Source organism: Phodopus roborovskii, unplaced genomic scaffold (assembly GCF_943737965.1).
Source record: "Phodopus roborovskii unplaced genomic scaffold, PHOROB, whole genome shotgun sequence".
In the NCBI taxonomy this organism is placed as follows: domain Eukaryota; kingdom Metazoa; phylum Chordata; class Mammalia; order Rodentia; family Cricetidae; genus Phodopus; species Phodopus roborovskii.
Window position 1 is genome coordinate 4,566,420 of NW_026126417.1, and position 18,883 is coordinate 4,585,302.

Consider the following 18,883-nt stretch of genomic DNA (forward strand, 5'->3'; position numbering starts at 1 on the left):
GCAGGCTCAAGGTGGTTCCACATGGATAGGCAATTCCAGTAGGATCAGAGCCGAACCAAGAAGTCAAGACAGCTTTTTTATTAAAGGAGTTTACTGTTGGAAGGTATAAAATAATGTCAGAATGTTTGTAAATTTTCAATTATGTTTTTGAAGATGTGTTTATGTTGGATACATTAATATGTGTATAAATATTAGACATGTTTGGGGGTGAAGATGGCAATTTTTATACTGTAAAGATATGCTTCTTGAAGTTCTTGGTAATTCTATTTTATACATACATAAATGTGCTTTGTAATAGTAAACTTTAAAATAATAAAATAAAAATTTAGTTTTCATAATAAATCTTAATATATTATTGTAGGGATTCACTTATACATTAGAAATGCTATGTTTATTTAACTTGAATTATATCAATATTTACTTATTTCAATAGAAGCAGACTTGCAAATAAAAACAGAGGATTTTCAAGAATATTTTGATGACAATGAAAGTATCCAATCATGTGTATGTAAGCCTTAAATTTGAATTTCTGCTTTAATATTGCTTTATAAACAGCATTGTAAGTTTAAATTGCATGCTAATTTAAATATTTTGAATTAGTACATACTTAAATTTCCTTTTGAAAATATTTCTATTAATTTTTATCCTGTTTCCTCCCTTATTCTTCTATTATAAGATCTAAGAGAATAGTGTATTTGTTATAGCAAACACTTGAAATAGTAACACTACTACTGTCTTGACCCTCCTTTTGTTATGTGTCAAAAAATCACTTCAAAACTTATTTTAGTTGACTGAAGTAAAGTAGACAAAATAACAAAATGTCAATGCAAAAATATTAGCTAACATAAGAATATGGCAGATCTTCACTATTGCTTAGTTGGGATAATCCTTGTGGATCTCTGGACATTTCCCTAGTGCCAGATTTCTCTTAAAATCTATAATAGCTTCCTCTATTATGGTATCTCTTTTCTTGCTCTCTTCTGTTCTTTCCCTGACTCAATATTCCTGTACAATCATGCCCACCTCTTACCTCCTCTTCCTCCTAACTCCCTCTCCCCTCCCCCTGTGCTCCCAGTTTTCTTGGGAGATCTTGTTCCTTTCCCCTTTTCCAGGGGACCATGTTTGTCTGTCTCAGGTTCCTCTTTGTTTCCTAGCTTTTCTGCTAGTGTGCATTGTAGGCTGGTAATCCTTTGATCTATGTCTAAAAGCCATATATGATGAATATGTACCATGTTTGTTTTTTGTGACTGGGTTACCTCACTCAGGGTGGTTTCTTCTAGTTCCAATAATTTGCCTGTGAATTTCATGATTCCTTTTTTTTTCTGCTGAATAGTACTCCATTGTGGAAATATACCACATTTTCTCCATCCATTCTTCAATTGAGGGGTGTTTAGGTTGCTTTCAAATCTTGTCTTAATACCAATACATAATGCAGGTATTAGACATTATTTATTTGCACAAAACTGATAGACAAATGGAAGGAGAATGGTTCATGCTTGAGGTCTGCCGAAAGCCATTTTCATTTCCCTGATTAATAGTTTCTCACCATATCTTATTATGTAAGAAGAGACAGAAGTCACATCCAGAATTATTTCTCCCATGGACTTCAGCTATTATTTAGCTATTGAACATCTGAGAAGTAACAGGGAGTGAGACAGCAGGTATAATAGATGAGACTATGTGATACAATCGAATAAAATAACAAAGTAACCAAAAAAAAAAAAAAACACTGATCTCTTATCTCTGGAAAAGATTTTTTTTTTGGTAGTAGGAATCAGACTAACACTATGGCTTTATATTGAGGGGAAACCTTTCTGAACTGCCACTGAAACTACTTTATAAAAGAAACAGCAGCATTATGGGTAAACAGAATAAAAAGCCATGCATAGGCAAGCTTGTTTTATATGTCAATCCTAGTTCCTGCACCCTCCTGCCCTCCCTTGTTCCCTCTACCAACCTCTCTCTAATCCCCATTCTGCTCCCCAGGGAGGGTGAGACCTTCCATGGGGAGTCTTCAAAGTTTGTCATATCATTTGGAGCAGGGCCCAGGCCCTCACCCATGTGTCTAGGGTGAGGGAGTATTCCTCAGTGTGGAATGGGCTCCCAAAGTCCATTCATATACTAGGGGAAAATACTGATCAACTGCCCAGTCCTCCTAACTAACACCACATTTAGGGAATCTGGGTCTATCCTATGCTGGTTTTCCAGCCTTCAAACTGGAGTTCATTAGCCCCCCCCCCCCGCCTTGTTCAGGTCAGCAGCTTTTATTTATTTCTCCAGCCTGGTCTTGACCTCTTTGCCATACCTATTTTCAATCCAATCTTTAGAAACCAAGATTTTAAAGGAGGCTGGGATTCAGATAACCAAATTTCATGTATCTTTTTATTCCTGGAAGGAGACAAAATGTTAATTAACACTGGGTTGATTAAGACAACTAACAAAATATGTTCTGATTCTCTTTTAATTAATTTTTTCAACTTTAAAATTATTTGTTGAGAAACACTTATATAATGCACCTAAAATATCCACTCTATTATATAAAGAAAATGCACAAAATTTTCTTCATTATTTTGTTATTGCATTCAACCAGTTCATGACAATTAAAGAAAAAGAGGCCCTATTCTCAAGAGGGAGAACATGGGGAGAGGTATATGGGCAGGATTGGAGGGAAGAATGGGAAAGAATAAAATAATATGTTTATACTTAAATTAAAACTAAAAACATTTCTCACATTATTGTGTTCTTACTTATTATATGTACATGTTTAATGAAGAATCAATATATATAGAATACACACATAGAATGCTTGGAAGCAGATATCATTTAATGTATTCATGTTTTTGTATATGTTTTTAAAACATGCTTATTTTAATTCTGAGAATATTCATTATTAAAAACTATAAGTCATGTACATTGTCCCAAAGCAATTTCATTTTCTCATTTAATTCACATTGATTTTTATTTTACCAGAATTCTGTTATGTGTCTTCAATCAAGACCTAGTCCTTATTTATCATTAGGACTATCTCAAAGGCCCATAAATCTTCTAAATGAAGGAGGGAAAGGTAAGAATTATGTATCATCACTAAGCAATTTCAAAGACTTTAAGCAACTTCAAAGGATATTGAAAATCAGGGCAACAAATATATTAGCTAAAAGTCTTGCCTATAGTAAGTGCTTTAAGAAATAACAGTGTATTATGTTGTAATAAGTTTCGCATCTCATGAATTTTTAATACTATTTTTAATTGTGTCTGATAAAAGTTGAATTATTATTCTATTCATTTTTAAATTTATTTTATATAACCAAGTCCATTTAAATGAAAACAAACATTTATAGACAATATTTGGGTATTTGGGCGTCGTTCTTTCCAAACTACTTCCTGCTGGTAAGGGGTGCTGTCTTGGGGGATTCTAAGGAGATGCAGAAATCCTGGCTGTAGTCTATAAGGCTATTTTGTCCAGCTGTTTTGTATGTAGGATCACCTGGTACTCTGTTTCAGGCTGTCTGGTTTGATCAAACCACATTAGTCTGGAAGGAATCCACATCTTTTCATTTTCTGTGGAAACAAAAATAGAAATCCTTTTCCCCAGTAACTTGTCCTTGAATTTAAATTTTGGAGTCAAAGCATTTTTTTATTTAATTTATTGTTTTACATGTTGATCCCAGTTCCCTCTCCCTCCCTCCCTTCCTCCTTCCCTCCCTCCCTCTCTCTCCCTCCCTTTTACCCTCTCTGCCCTCTCACATGCACACTAACCCTCCCATCCCCCCACCCCAATTCCATATGTAGGGGAATGCCATCCAGTTGGGGTCATGTAGATATGACAGGTCATGTGAACTAGGAACTAGGGCTTCTCTCCTGTCTCTAAGTTAAGGCAGTTATCCCTCCATGGGGGATGTGTTCACAAAGTCCTTTTGTGCACCAGGGATACATCCTGGCTCCACTGTCTGAGGTTCCTTAGACTGCTCCCTTCTGGCTGAGACCCATATTCAGGGGTGTCTGAGTCAGTCCCATGCTGCCTATTTATTTTTTAAATTGAAAATAGATTATTTGCTTGTATTATACATCAGATCACAGTTTCAATCCCTCCACTGCTCCAGATTCTTTTCCACTTTCCTTCTTCCCCCAGTTTCATTCCCTGGTTACCAAGAGACAACAGTGAAACAAGACAAAACAAGCTACAATAAGGCAAGGCAAATCCTTCCTATGGAAGCTGCCAATGAAGGCAACCCAATAGGAAGAAAAGAGTCCAAAGATCAGGCAAAGGAGTCAGAGATATACCTTCTGCCAATTGTTAGGAATCCCACAAAAACACCAAGCTAACAGCCTTAACAGAGGGCCTGGTGGAGACCCTTGAAGACCCATGCAGACCCATACAGACCCCATAAATCAGTGCCTTGTCTATTTGTCATCAGAGAGGCTTCCTTCCTAAGCAATGAGATGTGAGGAGGCACAAAGATCCACAGCCAGCCATTATATAGAGAGTGAGACTAAATAGGATATCTTCAACTAGTTTCTCCCTCCAGGGACCAGAAAACCTGGTAGAAGAGGAGGAGGAAAGATCATAGTAGTCATAGGGATAAAGGACCCCTGTAGAACATGTCCCACTGAATAATCTAAGTAGACTGTATTTTTAACTGGAGATTTTCAAGGTATAAGTGTTTGGAAAGGAGATGGGAAATATAATTAAGATGAAAGAAAAGGAAGAAATGAAATGATATAGAACAGGTATTTAAACTGCAAGATATGAAAATGAGTCTTAGGAAATGAGGTGCAGTTTTGAAGTATTAGAGGAATTAGGTGTAAACTAATAGAATGGAAAAGGAAACACAAGGAGCTATTCTTCTCATCTCTATTTGTAGAATCTATAGTTTACAGTCTAGGTCTTAGCAGAGCATTTTAAAGTACATAGCTCTCATAAACATCTGTCACCCATATATGCCATAATTTAAAGTCATGTATAGTGTTGCTTTTTCCCATGGATTCTCATTTTGTGAGAAATGATCAGCATTCCCATCTGCACATTTTAAGTCTAGTAATAGCTTTATTATAATTTCAAAATAACTTATTGTTTTAAAATTAAAAAATATACTAGGCTTAACTAAGACATTTAAACATTTTGTATAGGTGCAAGTAGACTTGTATCCCCATTTAGGTAAGAAAGTTTCTTAAGGATTATCTTTGTTAAGTAAGGAAAGATCACACTTTTGAAAATTTAATAATAATAAAGATATTGTGCCATGGTCTGTGCCTATACATTCAGTTTCCTGGAGGGCTGAGGCAAGTAATTCTTTCCTGACAAGATTTCATGGACACTGTGTTATATACAAAGGCACTGTACATGTATGCTACATATGGAAATTCATACTATTAGTTGACTCATTGGGTTTTGTGTTCTGATTTGTAATCGATCATATCTGTTGCTCCTTAATTTTCACCGACTCTTGTATGTAATAGCAATTCATATATTGAAATACAGTAAAACATGTTTCATGGCTTTCCATAACCTAGAGAAGAAAGCCTAAGTTTCACAAAATATTGTAAAACATTTACAAATATTAACAACCAGCACTAAATCCATATTCTTATTCTTTTTTTTTTTTTTTTTTTTTTTTTTTTGGTTTTATTTTGTTTTTCGAGACAGGGTTTCTCTATGGCTTTGGAGGCTGTGTTGGAACTAGCTCTTGTATACCAGACTGGCCTTGAACTCACAGAGGTCCTCCTGCCTCTGCCTCTGAGTGCTGGGATTAAAGTTACGCACCACCACCTGACAAAATCCATATTCTTATATTTGATCTATTTATTATTTTTGTATATTTTGTTTAATATTCTCTTTTCAATTATTTTTAGTTATACTAATTGTATGTCTTTTTTTCATTAATACATGACTGTGTATATGAACATTTGAAATATGTTCATGTATGAACATGGAATGTTTTATGATGCATTATCTGTGGCAGTTCTTGTTCATTGTGTGTATTTTGTACATCACAAAACTTCATTGGAAGGATAAGCTTAACTGAGCCTCAAAATGAGAAAACTAAAAATTTAATCTTCATAATAATTTTTTATCTGTTCTTACAAAGACTTCTAATATAGAAATATTATTTCTGGATTATTTTAACCAAATAAATATTGCTTGATTTCAACAGAAATGGACATTCAGATGAAAGCAGACAACATTAAAAATCCTGAGGGAAGTGAGAGCACTCATTCATCTGTATGTAATGCTAAATTTGAACTCCCATTTAATATCCATTGTACCATGGGCTAAAGTAACTCTTCTAGACTGAATTATCATGAATAGTATTAAAGCATGTGGAGATAGGAAGATTGAGGCAGGGGAGGAATAGATGAGAGAAACGAGAGAGAGAGAGAGATGCCATAAAAGAGGGAGCCATTATGGGTTTGAAGAGAAAACTGACTCTAGAGAAATGTCCAGAGACCTACAAGGATGACCCCAACTAACAATCTAAGCAACAGTGGAAAGGCTAACTTATCTACCATCATGGAACCCTCATCTAGTAGCTGATGGAAACAGAAGCAGACATCCACAGTTAAACACTGAGCCAAACTGGAATCCAGATGCATAGAGGGAGGAGTGATAAGAAAATGGGGTTAAGACCAGGATACAGAAACTCACAGAGACGGCTGACATGAATAAGGGGGATGTAATGTACCCCAAGACAGATAGCTGGGAAACCAGCATTGGATGGACTCATACCCCCTGTACATGGGTCTCAGTTAGAATGCCTGGGCAGTCTAAGGGACCTCTGACAGTGGGACCAGGATGTATCCCTGGTGCACAAAAGGACTTTGGGAGCACATTCCCTATGGAGGAAGCCTAGAGGCAGGAGGGAGGGCATAGTCCCTACTCCAAGTGACTTGACAGATTTTATTGATCCCTCCTGGAAGGCATCACCCTCCCTGTGGAGTGTGTGGGTGGGGGAGATGGGAGAGTGGTGGATGGCATAGGAGGGAGGGAGGGAAAGGGGAAGGGATGGAGAGGGAACTGGGATCGATATGTAAAATAAGAATAATAAATAAATAAATAAATTTCCGATAATCACTGAAGCAGCAAAGCATAACTTCATTGTTTATATATGAAATAGGCATAGGAAGAAACTCAATTCTGCTGTTTTCACCACCACAAAGATACTTTTTAGATACACTTTAGAGGACGTGGCTATGACAGCCTCTCTCTTCTCCAACATGCAGCTTGTTAACACAGTTGTCCTGAAATTCTCCATGGCAGTCTGCATGGGAAGAGAAGGACACAGTAACAAATGCTACTCCTGACCATGTCCCACTTGAACAATCTCTGGCACGTGGCCATAACTGTCTGGAAGGAAGTCTTAGAAGTACTACTTAGGTGTGTGCCTGGGAAAAAGGAAATGTAGCTGGGTTCCTGTGTTGTAGAAATAAAGCCTGTCTGAAGACTGAAAAAAAATGATTTTAAAAAATTTAACTAGTTAGGGATATTGAATTTTTTTTGAAAGTCCCCATTAGCTCAAAGCTAAACTTTCTCTGGTATTTGCTCCTGATATCTTTACTTATTATCTTTTGTGTACCACCTCTTTTCCCCCTCTTATATTAGAGAAACTCAGGGATTACTCCTGAGCAAATGGACATATGAACAATGTGGCTCTGATGTGCTGTAGTACTGCTCCTGGCAGGCATCCAGACTTACTTTTTATTTCACTAAAGAAAAACATCAGATAAAGCCAAAATAATTTTATTGACATGAGCTGACATGAGAGTATGGTAGATCTGATTCTAGCTAAAACACACCACATAGGTATTTGACAATGATTGTGTACTTTGCAGAAAACTTTTGGAAGACCTATCTTGTGGGAGTTAAACTATCTGAGTTTGAGAACTCATCAAAACCATTTAATTCCTTTGAAGTTGAATATTTTCTCAGACATTCTTGCCATCATATCAGACATAGAAGTGACAGCCAAGGTTTGCTTATTTCCTTAGTCTTGTCATTTTTCATATATGTACTATCTATGCAGTGGCAGGAAGTAAGGCAATAAATATCACATACATGGCTGAATGATTTCCTTTTAAAAATAACAAAGCAACCAGAGAACACATCTTAAGTGACTAACACAAATAATCCTGAAGCTACAGCATTATTGAACACTGCTGAACATTATTGAAGTTTTCTATTATAATGAAAATCAGAAAGAATGCAAATTTTTACTCAGAAAAAAAAAAAAAGCTTTTGAGTGTGGTAGGGAGGCTGCCAAACACATGAGCAAAGACTTGGAAACAAAAGTGTCATAATTGCCAACTAAAAGAGAGGTAATACTTACTTATAATATGTCTTTATAACCTGAGATGGATGGGAAAACACACTTTCAGATTACCAAGCCCATTCACAACATAACTAAAAATAGACTTTATCAAGGAAAGGCCATATTCTTTCTTAATTATAAAAAGATATGTTTATAAAGAGAAAATAATTTTTTTACTCTACTATGTTTGGAAGTACTCATGGAACCAACCCATTGCTGATAATTTCTTTTTACTAGGATACCATGTCAGATCTTCAACCCTGGCATGTTCCTCATTTACCAGTACAACTTATTTCAACACCCAGCGATCTTCTAAAAGACGGAAAGAAAGGTAAAGAGTATGTCATCAGCAAGCTATTTCAAAGAATTATTATTAAAATAGTGGGGGTAATATTTTTACCAGTCTAAAAAGTTGCAAATGAATGTTTAGTAAGGAATTCAACATATTAAGCTGTAATACACCGTGAAGGCAGTGAAGTTTCCGTGATTTAAGTTGATAATGTCAAGATGAAAACTCAAATGTAATTACATGGTGGAGTAATTTTTGCCCAAGGAATTTCAAAGAATAAGGTAGTGGTTTGGATTGTGGCTGAGAGGTAGGGAAAAGGATATTATTCTTTTTGCCTTCATCACTTATAGAAAGACAAGGAAGATTGGAGAACTAGGTCTTAATGTAGCTCCTTTTATTTATAACAGATTATCATAAATATCTATGTCAGTTAAGCACACTCACAATTTAATATCACATATAACATTGCTCCTTCCAGAATACTGATAGATAAGCCAATATGAGAACATCAGGTAGGTGCAAGGAACAATATGAAATGCCAACAGCAGTTCAGTTTCCTGAGGTTCCATTTGCTAATTGATAGAGTTAGAACATGTGCTATTGCAGTCCTACTCAGAAAGTACTTTTCTGTGACAATGAGTTCAAGTATATGCCATACTTTCTCTTCTGTCATATACAGGGTATCAGGCCTTATCTTGGGGTCTTTTAGTCCATTTGGTATAGAGTTTTGTGCAGTGTGAGACAAAAGAATCCCCTTTCTTTCTTCTACATATAGCTATGAAATTTGACCAGCACCCTTGTTGAAGATGCTCTTTTTTTTCCAGTGTGCATTATTGGGCTCTTTGTCACAACAAATGAATATAGGATCATGGGCTTATTCCTGGTTCCTCGATTCTATTTCATTGATCAAGGGCTTTGATTTTAAGTCAGTGCCGTACTGTTATTCTATAGAATAACTTGCAATCTTGAACGGTGATACCTGCAGATGTTTGTCTATTGTTCAGGATTGTTTCAGCTGCCATGGCTGTTTTGAGTTTCTGTGTAGAAATTAATTTTTTTATCCACTGTGAAGAATTCAATTGGAATTTTGATGAGGAACACATTAAATATATAAAACATTCTTTTAATTAGATGGCCATTTTAATAATATGAATCTTATCAAATCTTAAGCATGGGAGGCCTTTTCATCTTCTGGAATCTTCTTCAGTTTCTTTTTTCACTCTCTTGAAGTTTTTATTATACTACATTTTTCACTTATTTGTAAGGCATTTTATTTTCTTTGAGGCAGTAGTTGTGAGTGGAATTTTTTACCTTTTTACTTTCTTGGTATTCTGGTCATTGTGTAGACAGGCTACTGATTTTTGTTGTTGTTGTTAATTTTGTATTTTGAAAACGAATATATTTATCTGTTATAGGAAGATTTTAGCAGAGTTTTTTAGGTTTCATGTATAGAATCATATCATCTGCAAATTAAAATATTTTGATATTGGGCTGTATTGGTAGTGGGGCAGACAGATGTGGTTCTCCATGGTTTTGATATCAGGATAATAGTGGTTTCATAAAATGAATTTGGATTTTTTTCATTTTCTATTTTGTACAATGACTTGAGTATTGGGTGTTATTTTCACTGAAGTCCTGACAGAATTATTTACTGGGACCATACTTCTAGAATTTTTAAGTTGAAAGATTGTAAATTAATGTGTCTATCTAATTTCACATTATTGGGCTATTTAAATTGTTAATTTCATCTGTATTTACCTTTAGCAGGGCACATATATTCATCTGTTTATTTTAGGTTTTTCCAGTTTGGCAGATTTTAAAGTGTGGTATTATCTGAATTTCATCAAATGTCTGCTGTAATAGTTCCCTTTTCTTCCTAATTTTATTAAATTTTGAATCTTCTCTCTTTACTTTGTTTAATTTGGCTATAAGTTCATCAATCTCATTTTCCTTTTCCAAAAAAATACTAAATAATTTCTTTTTAATTGATTGCTTTTTTGATTTCAACCCATATTTTGTTTATGTCATCTCATTTGCCCTTTTGAGTGTTGCTTGTTATGTTTTCCCTAGGATTCTGGATACATTGTTAATTTATTAAGTCCAGATCCCTTGAATATTTGCCCATCATCTTAGGACAGCTATCATTGTGTCCTGCTTTAATTTTCATTCATTTCCAAGAATTTCAAACATTCCAATTGAACTTAATTAATTATTTTTAGTGAAAACATATCCTTTGAATTATTTAGTCAAGTACTTAGTCTTATTTTTATATGAGTTTTACCTATATTTACGGCACAGCTTGGCTAAAATAAATGTAAAATCATTATTGAAAAGTACAGTAATCTTTCCACCAGAAAATTCCTACATTAATTTACTATTTTAGTTTTACAATGATGTCTGTCTTACTTAGGGATATTATCATATAATTGAATGTATGTCTGTTTTAGGTTTTTGTATGCAATACTCTAAATGAGAGGTAATATGAAATGAACATCTGACATGTCTGCATACCTTGAATATGGAACTTTTGTAGTCTAAACCATTGATATTCTTGTTAATTATATTTTCTACATCTGTATGTGTGCAGTAGAATGTTGAGCTCAAATAAGCACTAAAGTTAGAAAGACTAACTTCCATAAAAAAAAAATTTAAACTTTATTCTTTGGATATAAAGATTACTTTCCAATGTCATTCCTCATTTTTTTTTAATTTTAAATATTCACAAAATATCAACAGAGGCTGAATTACAAAAGAAATCAGGGAAAAGTCAAGACAAACTTGAGAGCAAAAAAGATATTCAACTATCTGTAAGTCAATGTTAAATTTGAGTTGCTAATTAGGTATTTTCTTTTGTAAAACAGTTTATCATAGGCTGAATTAAATTTTCTTGCAGGAAAATCTTTATATTGTATAGTCCATAATTTAAAATTAATTTAAAAATTATCTGGTTAGAAATTTAGAACTTTTATGAATGTATAGTAGGCCTAAGCTTCCTTTTAGATTTGTATTTAAATTTTTATACTATACACTTCCTTTCTTTGAAGATTTTTTAACTGAGAAGGACTTAAAGAGATGAACAATGATGTACTTATCATCCAGTTATTCTATAGCCTTCAAAATTTTTGTTTTGTAACATTTTGTATGCCTACACTTTTCTTAGTATGGAAAATACGTTTGTTTTGGTTCAAAAATACTTTCAATAAAATAGGAAATTTGTTTGTTATGATAAAATTCTTGAAATATATTAATTGAATTCACTATTGATATTGACTTTGCAAGGAGAACATTATGGATCTTCAACCCAAGCAGATTCCTAATTCATCAATGGGACTAAGCCCAGGATTCACAGATCTTAAGACAGAAAAACGTAAGACTTCTATGTTATCAGCAAGCCATTTAAAGCATTGGCTTTATTTATTTATTTATTTTCTTAATCAGGGAGATTTTTATATTGTACTAGCCCATGGATTACATATCAAATGTTTAGGACAGTTTAAGACTCATTCAGTGACAATCCATTATATAACTCATGAAATTTCAGTAACATTTTAGGTTATTATTGTCAAGATGAGAACTGCATAAGCACAACATGGTAAATTATTTTTACCTAGGTAATTTCAAGAAGAAAAATTTAAATAGAAAATGGGAAATAAAGATTTAAATGGTAGTATGCAGTCATTGAATTGTACTAATAATTGAATAGATTTTTTTCTGTATTGTTCATTGATAATTTTGTTAAACATATTATATGAAAATTCCATGGATTACAGTTTGCTTCATTTTACACACATCTATTTTATGAACAGAAGAGCATAACAAATGTGCTTTAAAAATATTATTCCAATTCTTACTTAGTTGGCTCTTGGGTAACCTCTGTTTTCATACATTTTGTTGTATGTGCCATGGTTTATTTTTATTGTGAATAAATTTCTAGAGTGGAGCTGTTATACATTTCCTTACCTACTCATCTTTCTGGATGTCCACAATGACTTACTGTCTTAGTTATTGTGACTATTACAGGAATAATATTTTATGTGAGAATATCTCTATTAAATGGTTATCTAAACATATTACTGGTTTCAATTATTAGACAGTTGCTGCTTTTCCATTTTAATTGATTCCATTAATATGCTATTGCTCCCTTCTCTTCCCTGTGTTTTATAGCTAATATATTTTCCATTTAACATTTCTTTCTCTCTATTTTGCTCATGCATTCTTAAATTTCCATCTTACTAAATTCCCCAACTTTAAATTCTCTCATTTTGGAGTACAAAATCCACATTATTTTTCAGTCAGTTTCTAGAACCATTGCCAACTTAGTAGGGTTTTTATTTTCTTTCTGAAATGGAAGACAGTATATACAAAGATGAAATACAGTAACAAACAGATTATATATATATATATATATATATATATATATATATATATATACATTTATATATATAAAATCAAGGTGGCTTCAAAAGCTGCACAATTTCAAAGAAGAAACTAGAAACTTTTGTGTGAGAATAATAAATTTAATTATGTCATATTTAAGTAATAGAGTCTCCAAATGATGAAGATTAAACAGTTGATACCGATTAAATAAAGAAAGGCTTGGATAAATTTACTGGTTTAAGTTTATAAAACATGAATATATGGATGCATATTTAACATGTTGTCTGAATATGGAATCCTTTATGAACTATATCATGTAGTAAAGTTCTTTTTGATTATGCAGTTGACAATTAAATATGGTTAAAGCATAAATGTGAAAATAAAAAATAGTTTTCTTAAGCTTTTACACAATTTTCTTTTATTTGTAAATCTAACTACTTTTAATATTTTATTCATAATCTATGTAAATTAAATACTGAATTCTTTCAACAGAAACACACTTACAAATGAAATTGGAGGAAAATCAGAAACATATTGATGGAAATGAACACATTCAATCATCTGTATGTAAAAGTTTATTTGCCAAATTTTAATCACTATTGTTTTCTTTAGTAAGCAAGTAAGTATATACTAAATGCAATTACACACACACACACACACACACACACACACACACACACACAAACACCCCACATGGAATAAGTAGTCCATAATTAAAATTTATCTTTAAATATATTTAGTCAGAAATTTTGAACCCTTTTGGAGTCTACAGAAGCCCATATTAGTTTCATTGTTTTTTATATTTTGCCCTTATTTTTCCTTATTTTCCTTATTTTATCCTTTATTTGTAAAAATTTAAGGTAAAATATAAAAATATATTATTAAAAACTACCTGAAATTTTTTTCTCATTTTACATAACAATCCCAGTTCCCACTCCCTCCCCTTCTCCCACTCTCCCACCACCCCACCACCATCTTCACCCCATCTGCCCCTCAGAGAGTGCAAGTGTTCCCATGATGAGTCAATGAAGTCAGGCACATCTCTTTGAGGCAGGTCCAAGCCCCTCCCCACTATATCTAAGCTGAGCAAGGTGTCTGTCCCTCCAAAGAAAATGGACTACAAAACGCAAGTTCAAATACTAGGAATAAACTCTGGTCCCATTGCCAGTGGCCTCTCAGACGGCTCAAGCCATACATATGTCACTCACATTAAAAGGGCCCAGTTCAGTCCCATGCTGTAGTCCAGAGTGATCAAGCTCCCACTTGCTCAGTTCAGTTGTCTCTTTGGGTTTGAACTTAGTGAAGTTTTATCTAAAATATTTAGACATTCATTCCAGAATAAAGAAGACACAAAATTATCATTGCATTATACTAATAATCATTAAGTCTATTAAAACCTGTCTTTTTAAAAATGTCAAAGCATTGATGCATATAAAAATGCTAGTAATCCCCATGACATAATGCTGATCAAAATTTATCCATACAGAACTAAAAGCTGAAAAAAATAACATCACTTTTTAATAATGAACAGGTATCATTTCATGTGTAATTCTGAAAACTCATATAAAGTACATGTTTTTTTCATACCTTTCTATAATTTCAAGTTTTTGGTTTAAAAAGTAATCATGAATTAACATTGCATGCTGAGTATATTCCCTTAATCCTCACCGTTTCCCAGTTATCCATTCACTCCACTTCCTCTTGGTTTCCATTGTTCCCGAGAATGTTGCTTCCAGTTATTGCTTCTAGTTATTGCTTCTATGTATATTATTCTCTATACATACACAAGTTTATAAATCTCATAAAATCAATGTGCCTAAAACAAGAGAAGACTTGTGATATTTGTTTCTCTGAGGCTGTATTAATTTGGCCAACACATTTATCTACAGTTGCATGACATTTTCTGCAAATGACATACTTCTGATTTTTATTGACATATTTTACTTATAAAAATGTGATTCTATATCACTGATGTTTTGATTTTGAATTTATTTTCTCCTGCCTACCATGTGATGTTTATATTCCTCTTTTATATGAGATTAGTCATGGACTTCATCTAAAGAGCATATATTATATATTCTTCATATATTTTAAAATAATATTCTTTCTTTTAACTAAGAAACAGCAAGATACTTGTTTTTAAAATAGGAAATTAATTTTCCTGTGGAGTAGTTGGAAAATCTTATTGTAACTTATTTTGATGTTTGTTTTTTTCAGGATAGTGTGACACATCTTCAACCAAGGCGAATCCGTCATTTATTGATGGGGCTAATTCCAAGACCAGTGAATATTATAAGTAGACGAGGTAAAGGTAAGAGTTGTATATCGTGGTTTAATAAAGATCAGGATAAACAAATAGACCAAACAGATGTTTATTCATGGAGAAATAACTTACAACCTAGACAGATGAACACCAGCAAGTTCCACCAGATGCTCTCCTCTCCACATCCTGCCAGCAAGAAAGCATTCCCAGCTCCTCCTCAGACCTCCTTCCAAAGGTCACTTCCACCCCTGGCTCCACCCCCCAATGGGTGTAATAGGTGCCACAGAAGGAGATAAAGTGAATATCTCACTACAATTCCCCTTTTTGTCTAAGGATTTAGGCTTGATACAAAACCATATGCAAAACAGTGACTAACAAGTATGCTCTAAGAAAAGGAAAATCGAGAACAAAACAACCTACATATCTAGTCCTAGGGTGAAGGTGTAACAGAATTTACAATAGAGTTTTCCTAAGCTGAAAAACTTAAGTCTAGTACCTAATATATCTAACTAGGAGGAGAGAATAATAGTTGTGATAGTTTAATCTTCAACCTCATCAAGACCTGAGAAGGAAAATAATGATACTAGGGTAGACAGGAAGTGTGGATGGGCAACTTCCAAAAGGTGCAGTGAGGACAGAAACAGAAAGATACCTGGATAGTCACCCAAAGTCTCAAAGCAACGTTGGTACACCCAATTTTGGCTATGGCCAAGAGAACTTGACAGACCTCAACAACAGTAGGGAGGTAGAATGGCTGTCTTACTCTGACTTGGCAAGGTCCAATAGTCCTCTATATTTGTCTCCTGTAAAGCAGCACATAGGACTGCATGTCCAAATCAGTGGTCAAGGTGGGGGCAGTTCTTTGCCCAGGAGGCCATTAGCTGAGGCAAGAATGGACTCCAGCAGGAGCAACAACAGTGTCCAACATATTTTTGGGAAAGTGCAAGGTGCTGTCAGGAGCAACAGTGTCTCATGTCAATGGAGTATTAATTTTAAAACATTTAAATGCCATGTTCTGCATGTCTATGAAGTGATTGAAAATTAAGCATCTATGTCTGACTAATCTCAGGTACAGGAAAACATGAGTGAAGATAATCTGTAATACTCTATAATAAGATATTATTTATCAGAGAGATTTAATAAACCAAGTAGTTAGAATGAAGAATAAGAAAAGAGAAGGTAATTAGAGTTTATGAAGGGATGCTTAACAGATATATATATATATATATAATGGAAACTTGAAAATAAATAATATTGCTTTTTTAAAACTAAAAGTTGGTGTACACAGTATGTAAATCATGTTTTAAAACACAAAATTGAAAAAGAAATTTATGTGAATTTTCCTGTCTTTATATTGCCTTCTTTGGAGTCTTGCTAAGCACTAAGATAATGGTCTTGCAGAGCTGTTTTACATATCATGGGCATAAGTAAGCATATTCAGTCAGGTATGGTTTATCCAAAGTTTTCTGTCTCAGAGCCACTCAGTCCAAAATACCCAGCAGCTGCTTCCTAAATTACCACACAAAGGTACTTATGAATGCTTGACCAATAGCTCAGATGCATTATTAACTAGCTCTTATACTGTAAGTTAATCCATAGTCCTCATTTATACTCTGCCATGTGGTGGTACCTTTCCTCAGTGCAGCATGCCCCAATCTTGCTCTCTCTGCATGTAACTAGCTTCTCTGGTCTCCAATCATCTCATTCCCTTCATCCTTGGCTTGGTCACCCTGCCTATATGGGCCTGCCTACTGGCCAATCAGTGTTTTATTAAACCAACTGTAGTGACAAATCTTTACAGAATACAGAGGATAATTCCACAGCCTTTCCCTTTTTTGTCTAATTAAAAAAGAATGGTTTTACCTTTAACATGGTAAGATTATATACAACAAAAAGTTATCAAGTAAGAATTATAGTTATAGTATCCAGTCCATTTATATCTAGCAAAATTAAAAAAATTATTATCTATCTTATTTCTGTGAGTTCAAGGTTTATATTTAATTTACCTTTTATTATAACAAAGAAAGACTATAACCATCTAGTCTATTATATATCATATCTCCAAAAGGATTCAATTTCACAATATTTGCTTCTGTTCTTCTCTTTGTACATATAATACAAATGGTCTTTTTAGTTCTTGTCCAATTAAAATTTAAAACTGACTTTGGAGTCACAGTATGGCTCTCTCCTTCTCTAGACCCAATTATGTTTGTTAAAGTAAAATACAAAATTTTTATCTCATCAGAAGAGTCACCTTATATGGGAAAGAAGAAAAGCAAAAATTAAGGGACTATTGTATTGCCACTAATCTCATAATCCTTTGGTTTTACTTTGAGTCTTAATAGCTTTTCTTAAGGTATAAATACTGTGTCAAATTTTATATCAATAATATATACATACTTTTAAACTTTTTCATGATATTAATGGTCATATATAATAGTAATTCTAGAAAAAGCTTCATCTAGCTTCTTATACATATTCTCACGTTTGAGTCTCTATCAAGTAACTAGGAATTCAGTTTTTGTTGTCTAGACGTACATAACAAATCTTAATTCTTTAACCCCTTGAGATCTGCTGCAAATGGCACTTACAATGTTTAAGGTTTCTTTAATGAACCATGTCCATGCCCAGCAGAGACCTTTGAAGGCTCTCAAAGGATGATGGGGCCCCACAACTACAATTCCATCAAGACTATAACACCACTAAGCTGAAAAACACCACTTAAATTTTGACTTTGTACTATAAACTGGTTAGGAAATGTCAAGGTAGCTAGCTGAGCAATCTCTAGCTGAGATGACTACTCTAGCAAGCCCTGCACTTTCCTATTATGCAGAGATTGGAAAACAAATGACATAGCTACCTCTCCCAGGACTTGCCCATTACCCAAATGTTCCTTTTCAGGATCTGCTAAAGATGCTATCACCCTCAGATAGTAGGAAGTAAATTTAAGAGTACACATCCCAGGAGGGTTGGTTACAAGTCATTATTGGTAATGGTGAGAAAGAAAGTTGAACAAAGGAGATTAGATTCAGAGTTCTTGCTTTGAAAAAAATGAGATATAAGTAATATAGGATATAAAGGTAGATTATTGAATCTAGTCTTAAAAGAAAAAAAGGGGGATTTATAGAAACAGGATTAAAGGGTAGATTATTTGGGAAGGGCATTTAAGATAACCTCTTCACTATTGCTCAGATTGTTAGCTGGGGTCATACTTGTAGCCTCTGGACATTTCTCTAGAGTCAGTTTTATCTTCAAACCTATAACGGCTCCCTCTATTATAGTATCTCTTTTCTTGCTCTATTTGTTCCCTGACTCAATTCCTGGTCCCACATGTTCTTTACTCCACTTCTCTTTTTCCTAACTCCCTCTCCACTCACTGCCCCCCCCAATAAGCTCAGGATATCTTGTCGCTGTCCTCTTCTGCGAGGGACCTTGTATGAATCTCTTAGGTTCCTTCTTGTATCTTAGGTTCTTTGGCAGTGTGAATTGTAGGCTGATGATCTTTGCTCTATGTCTAATAACCATATATGAGTGAGTACACACCATGTTCCTCTTTTTGTAACTGGGTTACATCATTCAGGATGGTTTTTTCAAGTTCAATCCATTTGCCTGCAAATTTCAAGATTTCAAGATGTACCACATCTTGTTTGT

The 18,883-nt window shown here is 34.0% G+C and overlaps 1 protein-coding gene across 1 annotated transcript in view; it reads left to right on the forward strand.

Moving 5' to 3' along the window:
* Positions 1-18,883, forward strand: part of LOC127221716 (uncharacterized) — a 165,293-nt gene that overhangs the window by 102,511 nt on the left and 43,899 nt on the right. Inside the window, 6 exon segments of the mRNA XM_051183729.1 lie at positions 434-504; positions 2,971-3,064; positions 6,153-6,220; positions 8,541-8,634; positions 13,462-13,532; positions 15,187-15,280. Of these exon segments, the coding sequence (XP_051039686.1) occupies positions 434-504; positions 2,971-3,064; positions 6,153-6,220; positions 8,541-8,634; positions 13,462-13,532; positions 15,187-15,280 (492 nt within the window).